We start from the raw sequence: 24,165 nt of genomic DNA, 5'->3' as shown, positions 1-24,165 counted from the left end.
ACCTCCCCAGCTCATGCCTCATCCCATACCCCCGGGGGCTGCCCCGGGCTCCGTGCCCTCAAGTAGCCAGGAGGATAGGACCCAGGGCACCCGCCTCCCACAGTGCCTTGCTGGGGAGGGCAGGAGAGGCTGAAGAGCCTGTTCCAGCTCTGGGCACCAGCTGCAGGCAGGCAGCGTCACAGGCTATTAATAGCCACCAAAGATGTGCCCTGAGAAGGGGCGGACTGTGCACCAGCTGGGAGGGGAGGCTGAGGCAGAGGCTGGAGCCAGACAGGAGCTCAGCCCTAGGAACCCTAGGCTGCCCCTGGTGGGGAGGGCAGAGTGAGGAAGAAGGTCCAAGTGTCTGCAGCTTGATCTCGGGAAAGTCTGGGCTCTTCCTCCCAAGCTCCTCATGGGAAGTGGAGGAGCGGGGTCAGGTGATCCCCATAGTCCCTTCTGGCTTGAACGGGTTCCGGGGTGAGATTCAGCAGAGCCAAATGGCCTCCATCTACAGAACAGAAAAGCAAGGCACAGTGAGAGGATGGCCTTCCCCAGGCTCACCTGCAAGTCAACGACAGAGCCAAGGTCCAGGACCCTCTGACCAGCAACTTCTTACTGACTCCTGCTTTGTGCCCCATCCTTTTAAATGAGCATGCTCAGCCCTATTTTGCTGATGGGCAAACTGAGGCTTAGGCAGGGGGCACAAACTGCCCAAGGTCACACAGCTAAGAAAGGATGGAGCCAGGATTTATACCCCAAAGGGAAAACAAAGAGGGGATTTGAGAATATTCTCCTCCTCCTCCTCTTCCTTGTGAGCCAAAATAGAACACTTGCTGGGGTCTGTATTTGTGTTGAGGGCCAAGGGGAGGGAGAGGCCTTATCTAGAGGCTTGTGGGCTCCCAGGAGCCCTGTCCCTGCTATTGTGTGTGGAAGCTTGCATGTGCTGCATGGGACATTTCTCAAGGTAGAGGGTCCTGAGACTCATAGTGCCACGTGAAGGCAGAACTACTAACTTAGCTCATTTCACCCATTGGAAAACTGGAGAGAAGGAAGGGCTGGCCAGGGCTCCCTGGAACCAATGGCAGAGGCTGAATCTTTCCAAGTATCTCACTAGCCTGGCTTGGGTGCTCCTACCCTCTGGCAGAGAATAGGAGAGTCTATGAGTGAACAGATTTCTGCACTGGAGTAAACAAATGCAAAGGTCGGGGACATCCTTCAGGGAAGGTGTTACAAGGCAGAGAGCCAGGCTGGCACACCCACCTCGTGACATGGAGGGAGGGCTCTGCTTTGGGCAGGGTGTGAAGGGGGCTCCCAGATGCCCCCACCTTCCTGAGCATGGGCTGCCCTACTGTGGGAATTCAGGGGCCAGTTGTTCTCTGCTGGCCCTTCTCTGGGGTGGCAGGCAGGTGCAACACTCCCTGGCAATTCCTCTGGCATTGTCTGGTCCCCTGGTTCCTTTTACTCCCTAGACCCAACTGGATTGTACCTAGTAGGAAGTTTCATGTCTACCCTACCTCTTTCACCCAGTTCCTGCCATGCTTCCCAGAGGTTCATTCATTCATTCAACAAATATTTACTAAGTGCCTCCTATATACCAGGCACATGTTAGCTGCTGGGGGATACAGCAGTGAACAAGACCAGAGAGCAAAATTCTTGTCTTCCAGCTGCTTAAGTTCTAGTAAGGAAAAGAGACAGTCATAATAGATATCAGAAGTCAGTACATTATATAATACATGAGAAAGTGATACACCCTACCAGGAAAAAAATAGAGCAGAGGATGGGGGGCCAGGAGTGCAGTAGGGCAACCCTGGTTGAGAAGGTGTCATTTGAACAGAACTTGTAGGAAATGAGCTATGCTGTGGATGTCTAGGGGAAGATCTGTCCAGGCAGAGGGACTTGTCCCCAGACAGGGGGCTGGTGTGTTCAGGGAACAGTAGGGGGACCAGCGTGTTGAGCAGAGGGAGGGAGGAGATGGGCCAGAGGGTAAATGGAGAGCCATGGTCAGGACTATGGAACACGATGAGAGCCAGTAGAGGCTGCTGAGCCTGGGAGTAAGGGGATACTCCCTGGTGGCTATGTCAAGAATGGGCTCGGAGGCAGGAACCAGTTAGGAGGTTACTGTGGTGGCTGGGAGGGACCGATGACGGCTCAGACCGGGGGAGCGAGTGCAGCGTGACCACAGTGGGTGCTGAGGTGGCTAAGCACCTTGCTGGTGTCTAGTGTTGATTCTAGAGTTATTTTGTACAAATACAAACCAATGAGAAATCTGTTCTTCTCACCGTTTCTTTTCTCTTTTTCTTCTTCTCTTTTTTTTTTTTTTTTTTTAAGACAGGGTCTTGCTCTGTTACCCAGACTGGAGTGCCGTGGTGCAGTCATAGCTCACTGCAGTCTCAAACTCCTGGGTTCAATAAATCCTCCCACTTCAGTCTCCTGAGTAGCTGGAACTACAGACACACGCCACCACTCCTGCCTGCTTTTCAAAAAATTCTGTAGAGACGGGATTCTACCATGTTGCCCAGGCTGGTCTCGAACTCCTGGGCTCAAGTGATCCTCCCATGTTGGCCTCCCAAAGTGCTGGGATTACAGGCATGAGCTACCACACCAACTCTTTCTCCCATAGCAAGGTAGCATATTAACTTCCTGGGACCGTCTGGCTATGTCCCAAAGTGACACTGAGGCCAAGAGAGGGTGAGGGGGGCTAGTGACAGCTGTTGTGTTTCACCAAGAAGCATCCCCTTCTTATGTGGCTGGGAGAGGTTCAGTGCCACAGTTCTGTGGGGTGGTATGGGGGGTACTGGGCAGTCTCCAGAAATTCCAAACACACTCACCCTATAACCTAGCAAGCCTATTTCTAGATTTTCTCATACGGATTCGCCTGCACGTGGCAAAATGACTTCTGTACAAGGCTACTCCTTGTTTATAGTGATAGCAAAATGTTAGTCACAACCAAAGTGTCTGTCATTCAGAGTTTGGTCAAATGAATGGCAGTACATCCATATATGCCTTTCCAGTCCTGGGGGCCTGGGTTTCAATTCTGTGGCAGTTCCTCCCTGCCTGGCTCCTTATCCTCCTGGAACCTCCCCCCAGCCTCACGCTTAATGCTGGACAGGCCAGGGTGCTGTCCACACCTGTGGTGCTGAAGACAGTGGGGCTGAGGCCTGGCGCTGTAAACCAGAGACTGAGACTAGAGCAGCGGGACGTTCAGGGTTGCTTAACCCCTCTGATTCTCAGTGTCCTTATCTGTAAAATTGGGCTGCCATGAAGATTGATTGACAACAGCAATGTAAAGCCTGAGCACACTGAGAAAATAAATGTTTTTTTTGTTTGTTTGTTTTTTTTTGTTTGTTTTTGTTTGTTTTTTTTTTTTTTGAGACGGAGTTTCGCTCTTGTTACCCAGGCTGGAGTGCAATGGCACGATCTCGGCTCACCGCAACCTCCGCCTCCCGGGTTCAGGCAATTCTCCTGCCCCAGCCTCCTGAGTCGCTGGGATTACAGGCACGCGCCACCAGGCCCAGCTAATTTTTTGTATTTTTAGTAGAGACGGGGTTTCACCATGTTGACCAGGATGGTCTCGATCTCTTGACCTCGTGATCCACCCGCCTCGGCCTCCCACAGTGCTGGGATTACAGGCTTGAGCCACCGCGCCTGGCCTTGTTATTTATTTTTTTAATTGAGACAGAGACTCACTCTGTTAACCAGGCTAGGGTGCAGTGGCACCATCTCAGCTCACTGCATTCTCCACCTCCTGGGTTCAAGTGATCCTCCCACCTCAGCCTCCCGAGTAGGTGGGATTACAGCGATGCGCCACCATGCCTGGCTAATTTTTGTATTTTTAGTAGAGACGGGGTTTCGCCATGCTGGCCAGGCTGGTCTCGAACTCCTGATCTCAAGTGATCCACCCACCTTGGCCTCCCAAGGTGCTGGAATTTCAGGCATGAGCCAACATGTCCAGCCAATAAATGGTAATTTTTACTCTGTCATTTTAGAGACGGTGAAGCATAGTGGTTAAGCTTTTGGACAGCGGAGTGATGACACCTGGATTTGAATCTTGGCTCTGCCGCCTATTGGATGGATGATCTTGAACAAATGACGTGACCAATGTGTGCCTCAGTTTCCACATCTGTGAATTGGGGTTAATAATCGTCCCCGTATCATAGGACATTATGGGGATTAGATGAGTTCATTTACATGAGGCACTTGGCACATGACAGGGGTTCCCTCAGTGTCAGCTATTTATCATCACTGTCCTCCCCATCGGCATTGTCAACCTATTCTAGCACCCCCAGCCTCTCTGTTCATAGCGGCTGCTGTTACTCACAGCCACCCCCATCTGTACTGCACTGTGCTGGGGCTGGGGCTGCTGGAGGAAGACAGCACCTTGCCCTGCAGATGCCCTGGCTTCTAGCCCAGCCCTACCACTGACTTCTATGTAACTTTAGGCAAATTGCTGTTCCCTTCTGGCCTTCAGTCTCTGTGCCTGTAAAATGGGGCTAATGATACTTTGCACAGGCCCTTGGGAAAATAGCTATGTGCCTACAGGGTCACATTCAGGAAAGCCAAGATATAAAAAGTGACAAATTCCCAAACACATAGAGAATTATTCACCCAGCATTTGTCACACCCTGGCTAAGTGCTGGGAATAGTGAGATGATGAAGGCATAGGGCCTGCTTTCAAGGAGCTTTTGGGTTTCTTGCTGGGTGGTTAATCCCCTTCAATTCGGGTGCCAGCTCCTGATTTAGGAAGTCGCCCCGATCCCCACTGCCAGGGCCCTCCTTGGAAATGTTGGAGCGCTGACCATTGCCATCCTGGCCTTACGGTTATATGTGTTCATGTTTTATCTGCCTCTCTGATTTGTGGGCTCACTGCCATTTGTCTGTTGCATTGCTCTAATGTACGCACCCCATGCCAACACCCCACCCTGTGCCTGAGCCCGAGTAGCACGCAAGTTACATAAACTCAACTCAAATCAGCTGAATTAAGCCAAAAAGGAAGTATATTGATTCATGAAACAAATGTTCAGGAGTATAATTGGCTTTAGGCATGCCTGGCCCCAGAACTCAAAGTCATCGGAAATCTCTCCACCGTTCTCTCCTCTCTGCTTATATCTTTGTTGCTTTATTCTCAATCGGGCTCTCCCCTTCCCCCATGATGGAAAAGTCAGCTCACAGCAGCGGCACAGCTGTGTCCTGCAGCTTTGCAGCCCAGGGTGAGAGGGTCCCTCTTTCCTGATGGCTACAGCAACAGTTCTAGGGCTTGATCTCAGTGGGTCACGTTTGATCACTTGTTCATCTCTGAACAAGTCACAGAGACCTGGCAGATGGGATCCATCTGCTGATTGCCCAGGCCCTCCTTGCAAAATCATGGTGGAGACATCCGTTCTAAACTTCATGGGCGGAGAGAGAGAGGGCCATTACCACAGGAAACTGATGGTAGAACAGAAAACTCCACGTTCCCATTCAAGAATTTACTGAAAATATGTTAGCAAGGCAAGGATTGAGTCAAATCTTGTTTTAAAACAGTTTATCTGACTATGTATATAAGAAAGACAAGGGCCAGGCACGGTGGCTCAGGCCTGTAATCCCAGCACTTTGGAAGGCCGAGGCAGGTAGATCACTTGAGGTCAGGAGTTCAAGACCAGCCTGGCCAATATGGTGAAACCCTACCTCTACTAAAATACAAAAATTAGCCAGGTGTGGTGGCAGGTGCCTGTAATCCCAGCTACTCAGGAGGCTGAGGCAGGAGAAGCGCTTGAACCCAGGAGGTAGAGGTTGCAGTGAGCCAAGATTGCGCCACTGTACTCCAGCATGGGTGACTGACTGAGACTTTCTCAAAAGAAAGAAAAAAGATTGGGGCCAGGTGTGGTGGTTCACACCTGTATTTCCAGCACTTTGTGAGGCCAAGGCAGGTGGATCACCTGAGGTCAGAAGTTTGAGACCAGTGTGGCCAACATGGTGAAGCCCTGTCTCTACTAAAAATACAAAATTAGCTGGGTGTGGTAGCACACGCCTGTAATCCCGCTACTTGGGAGGCTGAAGCACAAGAATCACTTGAACCTGGGAGGTGTAGGTTGTAGTGAGCTGAGATTGCACCATTGCACTCCAGCCTGGGCAACAAGAGAGAAACTCCATCTCCCCCACGCCAAAAAAAAAAAAAAAAAAATATCAGGGAGCGGGGAGAAACCTAGAGGCAAGTGAGGGGTCATATGGAGGAGCAGAATTGGTTCAGTCCTGCAGGCTAAGGGAATTCAGCTCTGGCCCCCTTGCCTTAAAGAGAAGCAAAGTGAAGCAAGTGAGAGAGGCCAGAGGTGTTTGGGGCCTGAATTTCCACCATATGCTGCTTTTTTCACAGGGATTTTTAATAATAATACTAACCTAGAAGTAAGGTGACCCACCCAGGAACAATCCTCCTGTCCATCCTTCCTTCCAGGCCAGCACCTTATTAAGGACACCCTTGGAGTTTGTCCATGCTAGGGACATAGCACAAGTCCAGGGGCCTGAGGGAGAAGACCTGGGCATGAGGACAGAGAATCTCTTGGGATCCCATCATGAGAGTCAGAAAGGCCTTCCTGGCATCACTTGGTACAACCTCGAGCCCCCGACTGCGTCCCCAGCAGATGAGCATCTAGCCTCGCTTCTCCACCCTCAGTGAACACAACGCACTTGCGTCCTGCTGCTGCTTTTGAGTTGAAGTCTGCCTGGGTCTGCCTTCAGAGCCTTGGAAAACACAGTGCATGTGAGCATGGGATCTGAAGCCCAAAAGCCTGAGTTCAAATCCCAGCACTGCTAATCACGAGCTCTTGGGCAGGTTACTCAGCCCATCTGTGCCTCAGTGTCATTTTAGTCCATTTTGTGCTGCTGTAACAGAATAAATACCCTAGATGGCACAATTCGTAATGAATGGAAATTTTTTTTGCAGCTCTGGAGGCTGGGAAGTCCAAGATCAAGTCACCAGCATCTGGTGAGGGTCTTCTTACCACATCATCCCACAGCAAGAGGGCAAGAGAGAGAGGGAGGAAGGGCACGGATCAGCCGAAAGAGGGCCAGACATCCTTTTATGAGGAATCCACTCTTGCAATAACAGCGTTAATTCATTAACAAGGACAGAGCTCTCCTAGTCTAATCACCTCTTAAAGAACCCACCTCAAGCCTGGTGCAGTGGCTCATGCCTGTAATTCCAACACTTTGGGAGGCCAGGGCAGGTGGATCACCTGAAGTCAGGAGTTTGAGACAGACCAGTCTGGCCAATATGATGAAACTCCATCTCTACTAAAAAGACAAAAAGTACCGTCCTGTTTAACCTCCTCTGGCCATATTCCAGGCCGTTCAAATCTACTCTCTTGGTTTTTGTTTTGTTTTGTTTTGTTTTGTTTGAGACCGAGTCTCACTCTGTCACCCAGGCTGAAGTGCAAGGACACAATCTTGACTCATTGCAGCCTCCACCTCCTGGGTTCAAGTGATTCTCTTGCCTCAGCCTCCTAAGTAGCTGGGATTACAGGCACATACCACCACGCCCAGCTAATTTTTGCATTTTTAGTAGAGACATGGTTTCACCATGTTGACCGGGCTGGTCTCAAACTCCTGACCTCAAGTGATCCGCCTGCCTTGGCCTCCCGAAGTACTGGGATTACAGGTGTGAGCCATCATGCCTGGCTTTTTTTTTTTTTTTTTCCCAAGACAGGGTCTCACTCTGTTGAGACCTCCCAAGCTCAAGCGATCCTTTCACTTCACCCTCCCAAGTATCTGGGACGACAGGCATGTCCCACCATGCCCAGCTAATCTTTTTTATTTCTTTGTAGAGATGAAGGTCTCACTGTGTTACCCAGACTGATCTTGAACTCCTGGGCTCAAGCAATCCACCTGCCTTGGCCTCCCAATCCAACTTCTGGGATTGCAAGCACAAGCCATTGTGCCTGGCATTCTTCTGGCGTGGGTGTGGGTGTGTGTGTGGGTGTGTGTGTGTGTGTTTATTTTATTTTATTTTATTTTATTTTGCCATTATCCCCTCTAACCTTGTATCTCATGTTTTGTTTTTAATTGATAGAGATGGGATCCTTGCTCTGTTGTCCAGGCTGGAATACAGTGGTGTTATCATGTCTCACTGCAGCCTCAAACTCCTGGCCTCAAGCAGTCCTCCCACCTCAGCCTCCCAAAGGGGTGGGACTACAGGTGCCATCACATGCAGCCCCAGATCTGAGCTCTTCTGCTTACTTGCTGCATAACCTTTGAATTAGGGTAGTGCCAGCTGCTGTAACAAACAAGCCCCCATATCCCAGCAGCTGAGCATGATGGAAGTTTCCCAGTGGCTCACACAATGCAGATGGGCAGTCCTCTCCAGCAGGAGGCCTTCCAAACAGTGACCTGGGGACCCGGGTGCCTCCTCTGTTGTGGCTCCACCATCTTCTGGGGTTTTGGAGTCCTCTGCATCAAACCAGCCGCAGAAGAAGAGAGCACAGATGAACCTTCCCCGATCCTTTGAAGCCCCAGGCTGGCAGCGACACACATACCACTTCTGTGCACATTCCAGTGGGGAGCCTGTCACATGGCCGGCCTGGAGCAAGGGAGGCTGAGAAACGTGGTTCCCTGCTGGATGGCCGCTCTCCAGCCCGACTTTGTAGTATAGGAGAGGACACACACATTGCTGAGGCACGGTTGGCTGTCTGTGTCATAACTGTGGGCAAATCATCCACCTCTTGGGCCTCTTTTGTTGTCTGTTAAATAGAAGGCATCACTCGGTTGAGGTGATGGCTGGAAAGCCCTGTACGTTCACTAAAATCATTCAGTAGTGCACTCAAGAGAGGAGTTCGGTGCTATGTAAGTGCTACCTCAATTAAGCTGTTTTTTTCAAAATAGGAATTCAAGCCGGACATGGTGGTGCACGCCTGTGGTCCTAGCTACTTGGGAGGCTGAGGCAGGAGGATCATTTGAGCCAGGGGGTTCAAGACCACCCTAGGCAAAATGGGGAAACCTCGTCTCAAGCAAATGCAAATGCTTTAAAAAATAAAATAATAGAAAGCACCTCCCCCCAGGGGTCTTGTGAGGACTTAGTGAGTGAAATTTTTCCAAGTTGGCCATACCATGTAGGTCTGTGGATGTGCACAAGTGTACATGCGTGTCTGTGTGTGTATGCTTGTGCATCCGTGTGTGTGTGTGTGTGTGTGTGTGTGTGTGTGTGTGTGTGTGGTGGGGGGAGGGGAACAAGGACTCCAAAGTAGGCCTGAGCCAGACGATGAGTTGGGTGTCGTTTCATAAGGGTGGTGCCAGCTCCAGCCGACCGCCAGCAGGAAGTGGTGGGCGGCTCAGTCTTGCTTCTTGCTTGGGAAACCCTCCCCCACCACGGTGGCCCTCCCAGCATGTGGCAGAGCCGTGACTGCTGCCATGAAGTCGGGGGGGACCCCCACCCACCCTCAGCAATACAGATGGCAGATGGAGGCCTCCCTTGAGGCCGGTGAGGACACACCCTTGAGGCGAGAGGTGGGTGCGCCGTTCCCCCGCCGTCTTGAGTGTGGGTGGAGGCGGCGCTGACTGCCTGGCATGATCAGAGGTCAGAGAGGCCTCCGCTGCCTGGTGCTGGCAGTGCACAGCCATCATGTCCACAGCTCCTCCTTCAACGGGAGGCAGGGATGACCAATGACAAAATACTCTGAGGGTCGAGTTCCCACTGAGACTCGGCCCTCTGCTGGGCCTCAGTTTCCCCACCTGGCTGGGGAATCTGGGTGTGGTATTCCCAACATCCTGCCTCGGGAAAGCACAGGGGTGAAAGCTACCAGCTTTGGAGCCAACACCAATGCTAGCTGTGTGACCTTGGACAAGTTGTCTAGTCTCTGTGCCTGTTTCCTCATCTCAAAAGCCAGTGCCTCAGCTCACACCTGTAATCCTAGCCCTTTGAGAGGCCAAGGCAGGAGGATCGCTTGAGGCCAAGAATTGGAGACCAGCCAGGGCAACAAAGTGAGACCCCATCTCTGTTGTTTTTTAAGTGGAGCTATCAGTAATGCCTGTCTCATAGTAGTGAAGGTTAAGTGCGTTGGTCCTGAGAACGGCCGGGCAGGTGGTAGATTCTGTGTGAATGCTGGTGCTGTTGTTATTGACATTGTTACTGTTATTTCTTCACTGTAGGGATGGGGAAGCAGAGGCCCAGAGCAGTGGTGTGACTTGCTCAAGGTCACCCAGCAAAAAAAGTGGCGCATGTTAGGATCAAGGCCAAGCCTCAAGGCCCATGGTATCTCCATTGCTCCCGCCGTGCCTCTGAAGCCACGTGCGTTGGAACTGGGTCAGAGGCGGTGTGTACCTGGCAGATGACGCAGCGGCAGGGATGGGCGCATGGATTAATTCCTTGTCTCCTGCTGACACCTTGCGGAGAACAGGCCTGAAGGGAGAGGGAGATAATGGAGGAAGAAGAAGGGGGGCAGTAGAGGGACCCCCAAAGCTGAGCCCTACAAACCAGGAAGGGGATGCCGAAGAGGGGTGAATCCGATTGAGCCTGTGTCCCTGGGGAGCTCTTGATTTGTTGATGGGACAGACAGGGACACAGCTGAGACCACCCCCAAGGTATTCAACAGGGGCCCTGAGGGAGGGACAGGTGGCCCCTATGAATCTAGGCATTGAGCAAAGGCAGGACTCAGCACATGTGGGGGCAGCAGGGAAGTCTTCCTGGAGGAGGGAGACCTGATGATAAGGAGGCACAGCAGGGAGGTAGAACAGGCAGGAGATACTGTTCAGGAATCGAGGAGCACATGGGATAGGGGACACTAAAGCCTTAGAGAAGTAAGGGGTGGTGGCTTGGCAGGAGGATCACTTGAGGATAGGAGTTTAAAAGCAGCCTGGGCAACATAGTGAGATTCCCATCTCTAAACATAAAAAATTTTTTAAAAATGAGCTGTGCACCGTGATGCACGTCTGCAGTCCTAGCTACCTATAAGGCTGAGATGGGAGGACTGCCTGAGCCCAGGAGTTCAAGGCTACAGTGAGCTAGGATTTGCACTCCAGCCTGAGCAACAGAGCAAGATCCTGTTTCTAAAAAAAAAAAAGAAGAGGAAACTAAAATAAATAAGTTCATTAAATAAAGCCCTAGAGAGGCAGTGTGGGGTAGTGGTCAGAGCATGGGCTGAACCTGACAGTGGGGGGTACACATGGGGCCCAAACTGAGCCCACTGGGCTGTGTCCCTGATTTAGCCCCGCCCTTCCCAGGGTGACTCTGAGGCCCAGAGGGCAGAGACAAGCCAGGCACCCCATCCCTGGGTATGGGAGGGAGGGAGGACTTATAGCCACTGGCGGCTGCCCATTAAGCTTCCAGGGGACACAGAACAGCCTGAGGTGGCCTGGCAGGGCCAAAGCCCAAGGCGGGAGGATTGCACACGTGTGGACGCGTGTGCTGCAAGCACGTGGACCGCCCACCTCAGCAGCCCTTGGGGACTCCACACGCATCAGGAAAAGTAGGTCAGGGGAGCAGTCCAGCATCTCCCTGGTGGGCGTGGGGAGGAGTTCGAGACAAAGAGGGCTGTGTGCTCATCAGAGCCCCTGGGGGACAAACCCACAGTCCACACAGAAAGGGCCCAAGGACGCAGCTGGCCCGAGGAGGCCCGCACAGAAGCAGCCTTGCCTCGCCCCGCTGGTGTCGTGGAGGTGGCCTCGGTTTTCTAACTCGGAAGCCTCATCACCCAGGTGGTGGGTGGACATTTCCCAGGGGTTGGAAGAGGAGATTTTTTCCAAGCCTGAGGCCAGGGAAAGACCGTCACACAGAGATGTCACCCCACGGAATCCCAGCTGGTGGCTGCAGGAAAGACCCAGTGCTGCCCAGCCCAGAGCTGGGACTGCATGGAGACGCGGGTGGCAGGTGTCATATCTGCGTTTGGGTCAGCTCGCTAGGGTAGAGAGAAAGGGCGGGCGGGACCGGGTTCTCTGGGCCTGGCCCGTTCCTACCTCTGGACGAGAGGACTGTGGAATGGGCGGGGCCGGGGCACCTGTTTAGGTGGAAATGAGCTAGGAAAGAAAAGGCAATTGCTAAGGAGGAAGGTCCTGTTAGAACAGGGGCGAGGAGGCCAGGTGCAGTGGCTCATGCCTGTAATCCCAGCACTTTAGGAGGCCAAGGCAGGAGGATCTCTGGAGCCCAGGAGTTCAAGACCAGCTTGGGCAATATAGTGAGCCCCCATCTCTACAAAAAGTGAAATGTGAAAAAGATTAGCTGGGCATGGTGGCACACGCCTATGGTCCCACCTACGCAGGAGGCTGGGGTGGGAGGATTGCTTGAGCCCAGGAGTTGGAGGCTTCAGTGAGCCATGTGCGCACCACTGCACTCCAGCCTGGGCAACAGAGCGAGACCCTGTTTAAAAATAATAATAAAATTTAAAAAACAACAGGGGTGGCTGGGTGCGGTGGCTGACATCTGTAATCCCAGCACTCTGGAGGATTGCTTGAGGTCAGGAGTTCAACATGGTGAAACCCCATCTCTACAAAAAATGCAGAATTAGCCAGGTGTGGTGGTGCACACCCTGTGATCCCAGCTACTCAGGAAGCTGAGATGGGAGGATTGCCTGAGTCCAGGAGGCAGAGTTGGCAGTGAACTGAGATCATGCCACTGCACTGCAGCCTGGGTGACAAAGTGAGACCCTGTCTCAAAAAAATAGATAGATAGATAGATAGATAGATAGATGAGATGAGCTGGTTCATGAATGGAGGGAGGCAGGAGGCTGGGGAGACGGGGCTGAGAGCAGGCTCCGGGGTGGGGAGAGGAGGGCTCCTTCCTCCCCAGCCAGCTGAGAGGACGGTGCAGATGGAGCTCCGTTTGGGGCTGGGTGGGAGGCCAGGAAGTTCTCTCCTGATGTTCCTCCTCTCCGTGTGAAGTGGGAGGCTGGGTCGTGCCGAGAGTGAAGGGGAAGGCAGAGGAGGAGGAGAGGCTTGGGGCCTGGAAGGGAGCTGCTGGGCCAGGTGAAGATGCAGGGCCCGTGGAGTGCTTTCAGCCTCCAGCCATGCCCACCCGCCCTCGCTCAGCCAGAGAGAAAGCAGTGATGATGACGGAATAACACAGCAACCCCAGGCACCTATGGAGCACTCCCTGCGTGCTGCATGCCAGGCTTCACGCCGGTTAACTTATTTAACTCTTGCAACAACCCACAGGGAGAAGGCACTGTTATTATTATTATTACCTTACTTAGGTAGGGTCTCACTCGGCATCTGGGCTGCAGTATAGTGGAATGATCATATCTCACTGCAGCCTCAAATTCCTGGGTCAAGCAGTTCTCTTGCCTCTGCCTCCTGAGTAGCTGGGACTACAGGTGCGCGCCACCACACCCGGCTAACATCTTCTTTTATTTTTTATTTTTGTGGAGACATGGTCTTGCACAGGCTGGTCTCACACTCCTGGTCTCAGGCAGTCCTCTTGCCCTGGCCTCCCAGAGTGTGGGACCAGAGACGTGAGCCACCTTGCCTGGCCCAATACACTATTATTATATCCTTTGTATAGATGGGGAAACTGAGGCACAGAGAGATGACGTAACTTGCCCAAGGACATCCAGTAGCAAGTGACAGAGTTGGACTCAGACCCAGGCTGTCTGGCTCTACGTCTATGCCTTCTCCCAGATGGAGCTGCGGTGCTTAGGGGCAGGCTAGGGATGCTGGAGTGACATGTCTGGGATTACAGGAAAAGAGGCCAGGTGTGGTGGTGCACGCCTGTAATCCCAGCACTTTGGGAGGCCGAGGTGGGTGGATCACCTGAGGTCAGGAGTTTAAGACCAGCCCAGTCAACATGATGAAACCCCGTCTCTACTAAAAATACAAAAATAAGCTGGGTGTGGTGGCAGGTGCCTGTAATCCCAGCTACTCAGGAGGCTGAGGCGGGAGAATCACTTGAACCTGGGAGGTAGAGGTTGTAGTGAGCTGAGATCGCGCCACTGCACTCCAGCAGTGACAAGGGCGAAACTCTGTTCCCCTCTCCACAAAAAGAGATACTTAAGAAAAAAAAAAAAGAGGGAGAAGGGAGTGCAAGGAGGGCAAAGAGAGGCTACACCGGGAAGCAGGTGCCCAGGGCCTGGAGTAGAGGCTGGTGGCAGCTTCTAAAGGAGGCAGCCCTGGCCTCTCCTGCTGGTGCACACGCAGACACATACTCATGTGTGTCTGTACCTGGAAAAGGTACAGACTGGAAAAGGCTCGTCCCCCTAGTCTATCCCTTCCCATTTACAAATGAGAAATGCAAGCCCAGAGTGGTTGCCTGGAAGACAGGGGCAGGGAGGGACGGGGTTTTAGAAAGGGGCAAAAGGGGCCAGGCACAGTGGCTTATGTCTATAATCCCTGCACTTTAGGAGGCCAAAGCAGGTGGGTCGCCAGGTCAGGAGTTCGAGAACAGCCTGGCCAACATGGTGAAACCTCATCTCTACTAAAAGTACAAAAATTAGCCAAGGTGCTTGTAATCCCAGCTAGTGGGGAGGCTGAGGCAGGAGAATCACTTGAACCCGGGAGGCAGAGGTTGCAGAGAGCTGAGATCTCAACACTGCACTCCAGCCTGGGTGACAGAGCAAGACTCCATCTCAAAAAAAAAAAAAAAGGGGGCAAAAGGAAACTTTGGGGTAATAGATGTGTTCATGGTCTCTATGGTAGGGATGTATGCATATGTCAGAATCATCACACTGTACACTCAAATATGTGTAGTTTGTTGTACACCAAACATATCTCAATAAAACTAGAAAAATGGCATGAGGGAAAATAAGAAATGAAGGCCACAGACACGGAATTAGTTCACTGTCACCCATGTGACAAGGCAGGTCTCAGCCCAGTGTGGTGGCTCACGCTGTAGTCCCAGCACTTTGGGAGGCTGAGGTGGAAGGATCGCTTTTATCTCAGGACTTCAACCAGCCTGGAAAACACAGCAAGACCCCTCTCTACAAAACATTTCAACATTAGCCAGAGGCGGTAGTGCATGCCTGCAGTTCCAGCTACTCAGGAGGTTGAGGCAGGAGGATCCCTTGAGCCCAGGAGTTCGAGGCTCCAGTGAGCTATGATCACTTTACTGCACTCCAGCCTGGGCAACAGAGCAAGACCCTATCTCAAAACAAATACATTCTTTTTCTTTTTTTGAGACTGAGTCTCGCCCTGTCACCCAGGCTGGAGTGCAGCGGCACAATCTCTGCTCACCGCAGCCTCTGCTTCCAGGGTTCAAGCAGTTCTCCTGCCTCAATCTCCTGAGTAGCTGGGATTAAGGTGTGCACCACCATGCCCAGCTAATTTTTGTATTTTTAGTAGAGACAGTGTTTCGCCGCCGGGCGTAGTGGCTCACACCTGTAATCCAAGCACTTTGGAGGCCAAGGCGGGTGGATCACCTGAGGTCGGGAGTTCAAGACCAGCCTGACCAACATGGTGAAACCCCATCTTTAAAAAAAAAAGAGAGAGAGAGAGAGACAGGGTTTCGCCACGCTGACCAGTCTGGTCTTGAACTCCTGACCTCAAGTGATCTGCCTGCCTTGGCCTTCCAAAGTGCTGGGATTACAGGTGTGAGCCACTGTGTCCAGCCTAAATATACTTTTTTAAAAAGTCAGGTCTCCCGCCCCGGCTCTGGACTGACCCCTACGTCTCTGTGCCTCCCTCGCACCCACAGCCAATCCACTTGGGGACAAACTCAGTAGCTATGAGGGGTATGTCCAGGAAGACCGTCTCAGCTTGTGTGGATGTTGAAGGGGTCAGTCAGGCTGGGAATGGGAGCGGGGGCTGGGTCTTTGGGAACAGGTGCCCTACCTTTGTGTCTGGGCAGGGCTTAGGGGAGACCCTGGGACACAGCTGTAGTGTTTGTTCCTGAGTCAGGTGGTGCTGTCATCTGCGGTGGGGGAGGCACTGCCGGGCTGTGCTGAGGTGTGGCCGTGCGTGGTGGTATGGTGCGGCCCATCTGTACCATCCTGCCGGTTTGGCCTAAGACGGCCTGGCCGAGATACGTGATGGTGCAATCAGGGTCCTCAGACCTCTTTGTCCCCATCCCCTACCATATGGATAGCCCACACCACTTTGGATCATAATATACAACTGGCGTGACCACTGTGTCTACTGCCTCTCTCCCCCTGGAGTGTAAGCCCCATGGGGACAGGGAGTCCTAGACGTTTGTTCAGTGCAGTGTCCTCTGGGCATTGGAGAGCCCTGGGGAACAGCAGGTGCTTCATCAATACTTGTGAATAAGCCGGGCATGGTGGCTCATGCCAGTAATCCCAGTGCTTTGGGTGGCTGAGGCGGGAGGATCACTTAAGGCCAGGAGTTCTAGACCAGCCTGGGCAACATAGTGAGACCCCAACTCTACAAAAATAAAAATAAAAAATCAGCCAGGCATGATAGGGGCAGCAAACTACCATGACACACGTTTACCTGTGTAAGAAACCTGCACATCCTGCACATGTACCCCAGAACTAAAAATTAAAAATAAATAAATAAAATTAGCCAGATGTGGGGGCGCATGCCTGTAGTCCAACCTACCCAGGAGGCTGAGGTGGGAGGATAGCTTAAGCCTGGGAGGTGGAGGCTGCAGTGAGCCATGATCCGTGCCACTGCACTCCAGCCTGAGTGATAGAGTGAGGCCCCATCTCTGAAATAAAAATTAAAACAGGCCGGGTGCAGTAGCTCATACCTGTAATCCCAGCACTTTGGGAGGGCCAGGCAGAGGGATCACTAGAGGCCAGGATTTTGAGACCAGCCTGGGCCACATAGTGAGATCCCCTCTCTACAATCAAAACAAAACCAACGCTTGTGAATGGGAGTACCCATGTGAACTCAGTATCTGGCTGTGTCTGTGTAACATAAATACAGGGCGTTGCCTGACACTGTGTGGGTGGCAGCATGAGGCAGAGGGGCCGGTGCCACCAACCCCAGGGTCCAGCGGTGACTGGCTTGGGGTAGCTCACTCTAGCCTGGCCCCTGAGGCTTTGGGGAAGGCAACACAACCAAGATGCTTGTCGCCCCCTTGTGGTTATCTTGGGCCTGGCAGCAGGGCCCAGCCTCAAGATTTCTGAGCGCTGGGGAGGACCGAGGGGCTGGAGAAGTGGACCCGTGCCTGATGTCACATTTCATGCTCATCCCCCCACCCCCGACCAAACAGGGAGAAGATGAGCGTGGGCTGCCCAGAGCCTGAGCCGCCCCGCTCCCTGCCCTGCTGTGGGCCGGGGACTGCCCCAGGACCTGGGGCAGGCGTGCCCCTACTCACTGAAGACATGCAGGCCCTGACCCTCCGCACTCTGGCCGCCAGCGATGTCACCAAGCATTACGACCTAGTCCGGGAGCTGGGCAAAGGCACCTATGGGAAGGTTGATCTGGTGGTCTACAAGGGCACAGGTGAGCGAGTGCAAGCTGGCAGCACTGGGAGGTCGGGGTGGCGGGACATGGCCTTCCAGCTGGGCCAGTGTTTTCTGGTGCTCTGTGGGGGCTGGGAGGCAGGGTCACGGGCCAGATGAAGAGGATGAAACAGCCAGGGAGAAGGAGAGTGGGCAGATGGGGCAAGGGAGGAATGGGGACAGAGTGGTCAGGCTGCAGGGTGGGCTGCTGTGGGGCCATCAGGGGTGCCTTTGACACAGCCAAGGGGCTGTGCCAGGGGCCTCTGGAGAGGGCAGGGCTGGTGTCTGTGTCTGGGCATCACCAGTGTCTGAGGGATGGCTGACCCCAGGTAGGTGGACAGAGAGTGAGGGCAGTTCCTCGGGAACAGGGTGCCACACTTAGTGGGTGGTAGAAGGGCCTTCGGGATCAGTATGGCCATTACCATCTCTCGGTGGGGGGACAGTGAGACCCAGGCCGATGCAGCCACATAGCCAAGGCCGTGCAGCTTCAGAGGCCATGAACTAAAACGAGACCACAGGAGTCATCTCCAGAGACTTGTCGCTTAGTCACTGAGCTTGATACCTCCCCCACACTGTAGGTCACAGCCATGCCACCCAGCCAGCCAGGGGCAGGGGCTGTGTGAGCTCCCACAACTGCACACGCCTGGGTCCGGGGGCTCTGTGTCAACTGAGGGCAGCAGAAGGAGCACCCAACATGGGGTCACCCGAGCTTTGTTACTTGCTTGCTCTGTGACCTTGCACAAGTGACTTCACCTCTCTGTGCTTTGGTGTCCTTCTCTGTAAAATAGGGTAATGTTAGTGTTTAACTCATAGGGTCATAATGACGTGTGAGTTGTGAATGTGCAGTGCTGAAGGCAGGGCCTGTGATGCCTAAATGCTCCGTGGACACACATGTGTACACCACACAGCTATGCACCAGATGGGCACAGATGCTTACCCAGGCACAGCATTGTGGACACGTGCCTTGCTGTGTCTCATTTCTTATTCATTCATCCATTTAACAAGACTGGAAGTTCAGGGAGACCGGGTCTAGCTGGGGTAGACCAACAAGATAAATAAGCATATAACAGACAGGACAAAATGAGAGGTGGAGGGTGCCACAGGCCTCCTTGCCCCCTCCTCCTGGAGGGCTGCAGACTGGGTGTAGAAGGCTCAGGTTGAACCTGCCTCCATGGCCTTGGGCAATCCATTTCCTCTCCCTGGGTCTGCTCCCTATCCATAAGATGAGGACAGTCATGCCATCTGGGGGCCCCGTTGTGCCTTGTTCTGGACACAGGCATGGGTACATCCAGCACAGAGGCGCTGGGAGAGGGGGCTTCACCCCTGTTGCTGTTGTTCCCATCAGGCACAAAAATGGCACTCAAGTTTGTGAACAAGAGCAAAACCAAGCTGAAGAACTTCCTGCGGGAGGTGAGCATCACCAACAGCCTCTCCTCCAGTCCCTTCATCATCAAGGTTTTTGACGTCGTCTTTGAGACGGAGGACTGCTACGTCTTTGCCCAGGAGTACGCACCTGCTGGGGACCTGTTTGACATCATCCCTCCCCAGGTACCCGGGATGGTGGCATAGGGTGGAGAGGGTCTTCAGGGTCCCCAGAGTGTGAGATAGGAGTGGATTCAGACCATTTAGTCAGCAAGTATTTATTGGGTGACTGCCATATGTCAGTTACCATTCCGGGAGCTGGGATGTGCAGTGAGGAAGATAAAAGTCCCTGTTCTAGCGGGAAACTGACACTCCGGAGTGAGCTAGATAATAGCAGATGGAGATGAGCACCTGAAAGGAGATAGTGAGAATGAAGGGATGAAGTCCCACTGCGCCTTCTCCTGGGGCTGGACAAGAGGAGAGGTGTGAGATCCACCCGGGAAGGAGGCCTCAGAGGAAGTGACCCTGGAGCCAGCAGGGTGGGGGAGGACTCCAGGCACCGGCTTCAACTCTGCTCTGCCACATGCTGGCTGAGTGATGAGACCTTCGGAGCAGGTCCTCCCTCTTTGCTGAGCACCTACTACCTCCCAGAATCTGGAGACACAGATGCACGGACACAGCAGGGAACAAGACAGGAAGCTCGGGGAACCCGGTTCTAGTTGGGGGAAACACACCAGATTAAATATCTAGCAGGCAGGACAAACTGAGAGCAGGTGGAGGGCACTGCGGACCTCCTCATCAACCTCCTCCTGGAGAGCCATGTGTCCCTTCTGGAGCCCCAATGCCCCCATAGGAGAAGCGGGCATAGTAGCCACTCTGCAGAAGGCTTGGATGAGAGAGAGAGAGAAAGGGCGGTCTGCAGCACCGGGGCCGCAGCAGGTGCGCATCTGCGCCGTCACTGCTGTTACCGGGGACAGGGTGGGAGGCGAAAACCAGCCCGCTAGAGAGGGAGCTGGAGGGGAGGGCGGCGGGGCGGGCACGGGAGAGCTGGAAAGCGAGCGCGGCTCCCCCATTCCCGGCCGCCCGCAGGTGGGGCTCCCCGAGGACACGGTGAAGCGCTGCGTGCAGCAGCTGGGCCTAGCGCTGGACTTCATGCACGGGCGGCAGCTGGTGCACCGCGACATCAAGCCCGAGAACGTGCTGCTGTTCGACCGCGAGTGCCGCCGCGTGAAGCTGGCCGACTTCGGCATGACGCGCCGCGTGGGCTGCCGCGTCAAGCGCGTGAGCGGCACCATCCCCTACACGGCGCCCGAGGTGTGCCAGGCGGGCCGCGCCGACGGCCTGGCGGTGGACACGGGCGTGGACGTGTGGGCCTTCGGCGTGCTCATCTTCTGCGTGCTCACCGGCAACTTCCCGTGGGAGGCGGCCTCGGGCGCCGACGCCTTCTTCGAGGAGTTCGTGCGCTGGCAGCGGGGCCGCCTGCCGGGGCTGCCGTCGCAGTGGCGCCGCTTCACCGAGCCCGCGCTGCGCATGTTCCAGCGCCTGCTGGCCCTGGAGCCCGAGCGCCGCGGCCCGGCCAAGGAGGTGTTCCGCTTCCTGAAGCACGAGCTCACGTCCGAGCTGCGCCGCCGGCCCTCGCACCGCGCGCGCAAGCCGCCTGGGGACCGCCCGCCCGCCGCCGGGGCACTGCGCCTCGAGGCGCCCGGGCCGCTCAAGCGGACAGTGCTGACCGAGAGCGGCAGCGGCTCCCGGCCCACGCCCCCCGCCGTCGGGGCGGTGCCCGTGCCCGTGCCGGTGCCGGTACCTGTGCCGGTGCCGGTACCTGTGCCCGTGCCCGAGCCCGGCCTGGCTCCCCCGGGGCCCCCCGGCCGGACCGACGGCCGCGCGGACAAGAGCAAAGGGCAGGTGGTGCTGGCCACGGCCATCGAGATCTGCGTCTGAGCCGCCCCCGCCGCCCTCGGACCGGGGAACTGCCCGGGGCCGCCCCAAGCCGGTGCCCGATACGGCGGTGGGGAATGGAGCCGCCTCGCCGCGGGGCAGGGGGCGCAGCAGTAGACTAGGCGGGTCGCGGCCGCGCGCCTGGTCGGTCCGGGTGGGCTGGTGAGGGGGCCACCAGAGACCCCCTGGTGGGCGGGGACTTCACCCAGAGGAGCCAAGCCTCACAGACCCGAGAATTCGGAGCCCCCCAACACACACACACACACACACACACACGCACGCACGCACGCACGCACGCCAGGAGCAAGGGAGCTCTCGGGCCACACTTTCAGAAACCGCCATGAGCCCTGGAACCCTGGACTCGTTGCTCCTGGCCCTCCATACCCCCTGGCAGATCATCCTGCGGTCCCACCCCAGTTCCCCTCCTCCTGGCCGTCCCACTCTGTCCCCTCCCTACCCTGGGCACAAAAAGGGACTGAAGTGTTGGGCAGAGAGGGGATCTAAGACCCCTGGGCACTGGCTGGGATCAGGGCAGTGAACGGAGGGCAGCTGTGCCCTGCCCTTCTGGAGGCTGGAGGGGAGAGGCAAGCCCCTGGAAAATGTAGCAAATGTCTGGATGTCGCATAAGTGATTGTATGTGCAGAACAGCCCCCAAGGAGCTAGTGACTCCTGCACACCCCCATTGCATGGATGAAAACACAGCCCAGGAAGGAGGGCAGCTTGGCACTCGCTGAGAAGCAGAGCTCTCTCCCCTCCCTCCCCCTTCTCCTCCCCCCAGCCACAAGGGTTTGTCCTGACAACTTCGGGGGATAGAAGGGCTCACAGGGCAGGGATCTTAGCTGCCCCAGCATCCTTAAGGCAGGGGAGTGAGTGCGAAGCTGAGGGCAGGGCCCAGCTCCCCCTGCCAGCCGCACCTTCCCAGGCCCAGGGACCTCCGCCGGGTCCTCCCAGCCCTCGCAACCCCAGCCTGGACATAGTAGCTTAGGCTTCCGGCAGGTGGCGAGGTGGTTCATGCTGGAAATTTCTCCTGGGTTTCTGCTGGAGTCAAACATGCCAGCCTCCAAGACCCCATCCTGACGTCTCCCACGTTTCTGGTACTGGAGTGTGCAGGGTGTCGGAGCTGCACGTGGGTGTGAGAATGGGGCCCGTGGATTCGATGGGGCAAGCGGTGACTAGGTGTGTGCGTAGGGTGCAGACGCATGGGTGTCTCCCTATGCGTTCAGTGACTGTGCGTCCGGACAGTTCAGCAGCCCCACCCGCCCTGGTCCTCCCAGGCAGCTGTCCCAGGGGCCAGGCCTGCCTTGCACCACACCCCTCAGGGAATCCAGCAAGGAGCCCCCTGCAGGTTGGTTCAGGACCCCAGGCAGCAAAACAGAGATGACAGGACCCCCACCTCCTCCAGTGCTCCGTCCTGACCCCCTGCCCTCTCTGTGGAGGCCTGGGACCCCTGCAATAAGCTCCACATGGGCAAGGCTGTCCCTGTGCCTTGCAATGCCCCACCCTCTGCCCCAGGTCACCCCTGCCAGGGTCCCTCCTGGGGTTCTGGGCCATTCAAGGGGCTCTTTGATGGGCCAGGCCGGCCAGAGTGAACTCCGAGCACTTTCTGGCTGGAGCCCCCACCTCTGCACTCCCCACTCATTGCCACCTTGAAAAAGGGCTATAGGTCCCCTGCCCTGCCCGGGTCCAGTTTACAAACAGTGTGGGGTTGTCCCAGGGCCTGGCCCCGCTCTCCCCGCTGTGCCCACTCCTCTCCAGACCCCACCTCCCCAGTGGGTACGGGCCCTCCACATGCCAGGTAAGTAGCAAACCCCCCTCCAAGGGCCAGGTCTCAGAGAAGGCCCGTCACTGCCCCCGGCCCACCTGGAGCCCATCGGGGCTGCCTCTCCCAGCCGCAACTTCTCCTTTTGCCTTAGGCCTCGCGACATCCTGATCTCTCCTGCAATAACAAGGAATTGAGATTCCACAGTAGACGTCCCTTGCCGTGCGCACTCTTTCTCTTTCTCTCTCTCTCTCTCTCTCTCTCTCTCTCCTCTCTCTCTCTCTCTCTCTCTCTCTGTTAAGATCCTGTTCGGGAGTTTCCCCTGCCATCGTAGTATCTAGTATGTTAGAGTTGGGAGGGGACCATAGTTACGTAGCCCAGCCTCCTCATTCCCAGAGGCACCCAGAGGGCCAGCCACCAGCCTGACCCCAAAGCAGAACCGGAACACCAGGTTGAGGCCCTGCTGCTGCCACCTCCTCTGCTGGTCGGGCTGGGACCCTTTTGCCCCTTAGGAGAGGTGTTGGTCACAGATGTTTACCTCAGTTTATGTCACTGTCGAAGAAACAAAAATAATAGCAAAAAATAATACTGTAGACATGAAGACTTAGAAGACAAAAAAAAACCACACACACACACACACACAAAATCTCCCCGTTGCGATTCTTCTGTGAAGGTACAGTGTGTACGTGTGTATGTGTGTGTGTGTGTGTGTGTGTGTGTCTCCGTCCTACCCCGGGCAGGCCGGGGCATCCTGACCCCTGTCCCAGCCCCCGTGTCCCCCACACTGCCCCTGTCCTTTGGTGCTTCCCAGAGACCCCTCTGAGCTGGCCTGTGGGGTGCGGGGAGCCCCCTGGGTGGGAGGCAGGGCCACAGGTCGGCTAGAGGGTCTCCACCAGGCCCTCTGAACAGAGCCCCATGGCTGCCCAGTGTTCCCTGAGCCCACGCTGTGGCCAGTGGGACAGTCCTGGTGGCTGGCATCAGCGTCCATGCCTGGCTCAGGGCCTGGGGCAGGGTCCCGGCCCCAGAGCCCCAGACCCCCATGTCTTGCCACCCTTCCCCCATGTGTTTGTAAATATTCTGGCATCCTTTGGCCCTGAGAAGGTTTTTAAATGTGTTATTTACTTCTCTAAACATGACGATTGCTATAAAATAAACAAAAGTTTAGAAAAATGACCACTGGGTGGCTGTCTTAGCTTCAGTGCGGAGAGGGCGGTGGGGTTGGCGGGGGGCGGGGCACACAGCTACTCTAGAAACAAAACTTGGGCCAGGCATGGTGGCTGACACCTGTAATTCAGGCACTTTGGGAGGCCAAGGCAGGCAGATCACCTGAGGTCAGGAGTTCAAGACCAGCCTGGCCAACATGGTGAAACCATGTCTCCACTAAAAACACAAAATTAGCTGGGCATGGTGGCGCACACCTGTAGTCCCAGCTACTCGGGTGGCTGAGGCAGGAGAATCGCTTGAACTCAGAAGGCGGAGGTTGCAGTGAGCTGAGATTGCGCCATTGTACTCCAATGAAACTCCATCTCAAAAAAAAAGAAACAAAACTTGACCTTGACGTAGGCTCTAGGCTTCCTGTGACCACTCAGAGCTCAAGGTGAGGGTTACAGGACCCAGATTCTGGGACAAGGGGCAGGCAGTTGTCCCTTGCCTGCAGTTCAGTTTGTATGTGGCCTGGGTAGGAAACAGAGGCAAAAACCCAGGGCAAAACTGGCAGGGCAGTTCACCACTAAGCGCCTTTTACTGAGGACTTTTTGTGTACCTGGCTTCCTGCTGGGGGCTGGGGACATGGCACTGAGCAGGACAGACAGGGCCCCTGCCCTCGGGCAGCTGGCA

At 55.1% G+C, this 24,165-nt stretch overlaps 1 protein-coding gene across 3 annotated transcripts in view; it reads left to right on the top strand.

Annotated features, from left to right (window-relative positions):
* Positions 1-23,502, top strand: part of SBK1 (SH3 domain binding kinase 1) — a 68,207-nt gene extending 44,705 nt beyond the window's left edge. For 2 of the 3 annotated variants that reach the window (XM_037737469.1, XM_017525720.1), the window contains exons 2-4: positions 17,039-17,271; positions 18,616-18,818; positions 19,722-23,502. In XM_037737469.1, coding sequence (XP_037593397.1) covers positions 17,039-17,271; positions 18,616-18,818; positions 19,722-20,573 — 1,288 coding nt within the window. In that variant the 3' untranslated portion in view covers positions 20,574-23,502. Of the gene's footprint in view, positions 1-7,775; positions 7,916-17,038; positions 17,272-18,615; positions 18,819-19,721 lie in introns of those variants that run through there. The other variant, XM_037737470.1, reaches the window with a different exon arrangement.
* Positions 23,503-24,165: the final 663 nt, after the last annotated feature.

The sequence above is a fragment of the Cebus imitator genome, unplaced genomic scaffold (assembly GCF_001604975.1).
Source record: "Cebus imitator isolate Cc_AM_T3 unplaced genomic scaffold, Cebus_imitator-1.0 Scaffold39, whole genome shotgun sequence".
Taxonomy (NCBI): domain Eukaryota; kingdom Metazoa; phylum Chordata; class Mammalia; order Primates; family Cebidae; genus Cebus; species Cebus imitator.
The sequence above is the reverse complement of the archived record's forward strand: the minus strand, read 5'-3'. Positions and strand labels throughout refer to the sequence as shown.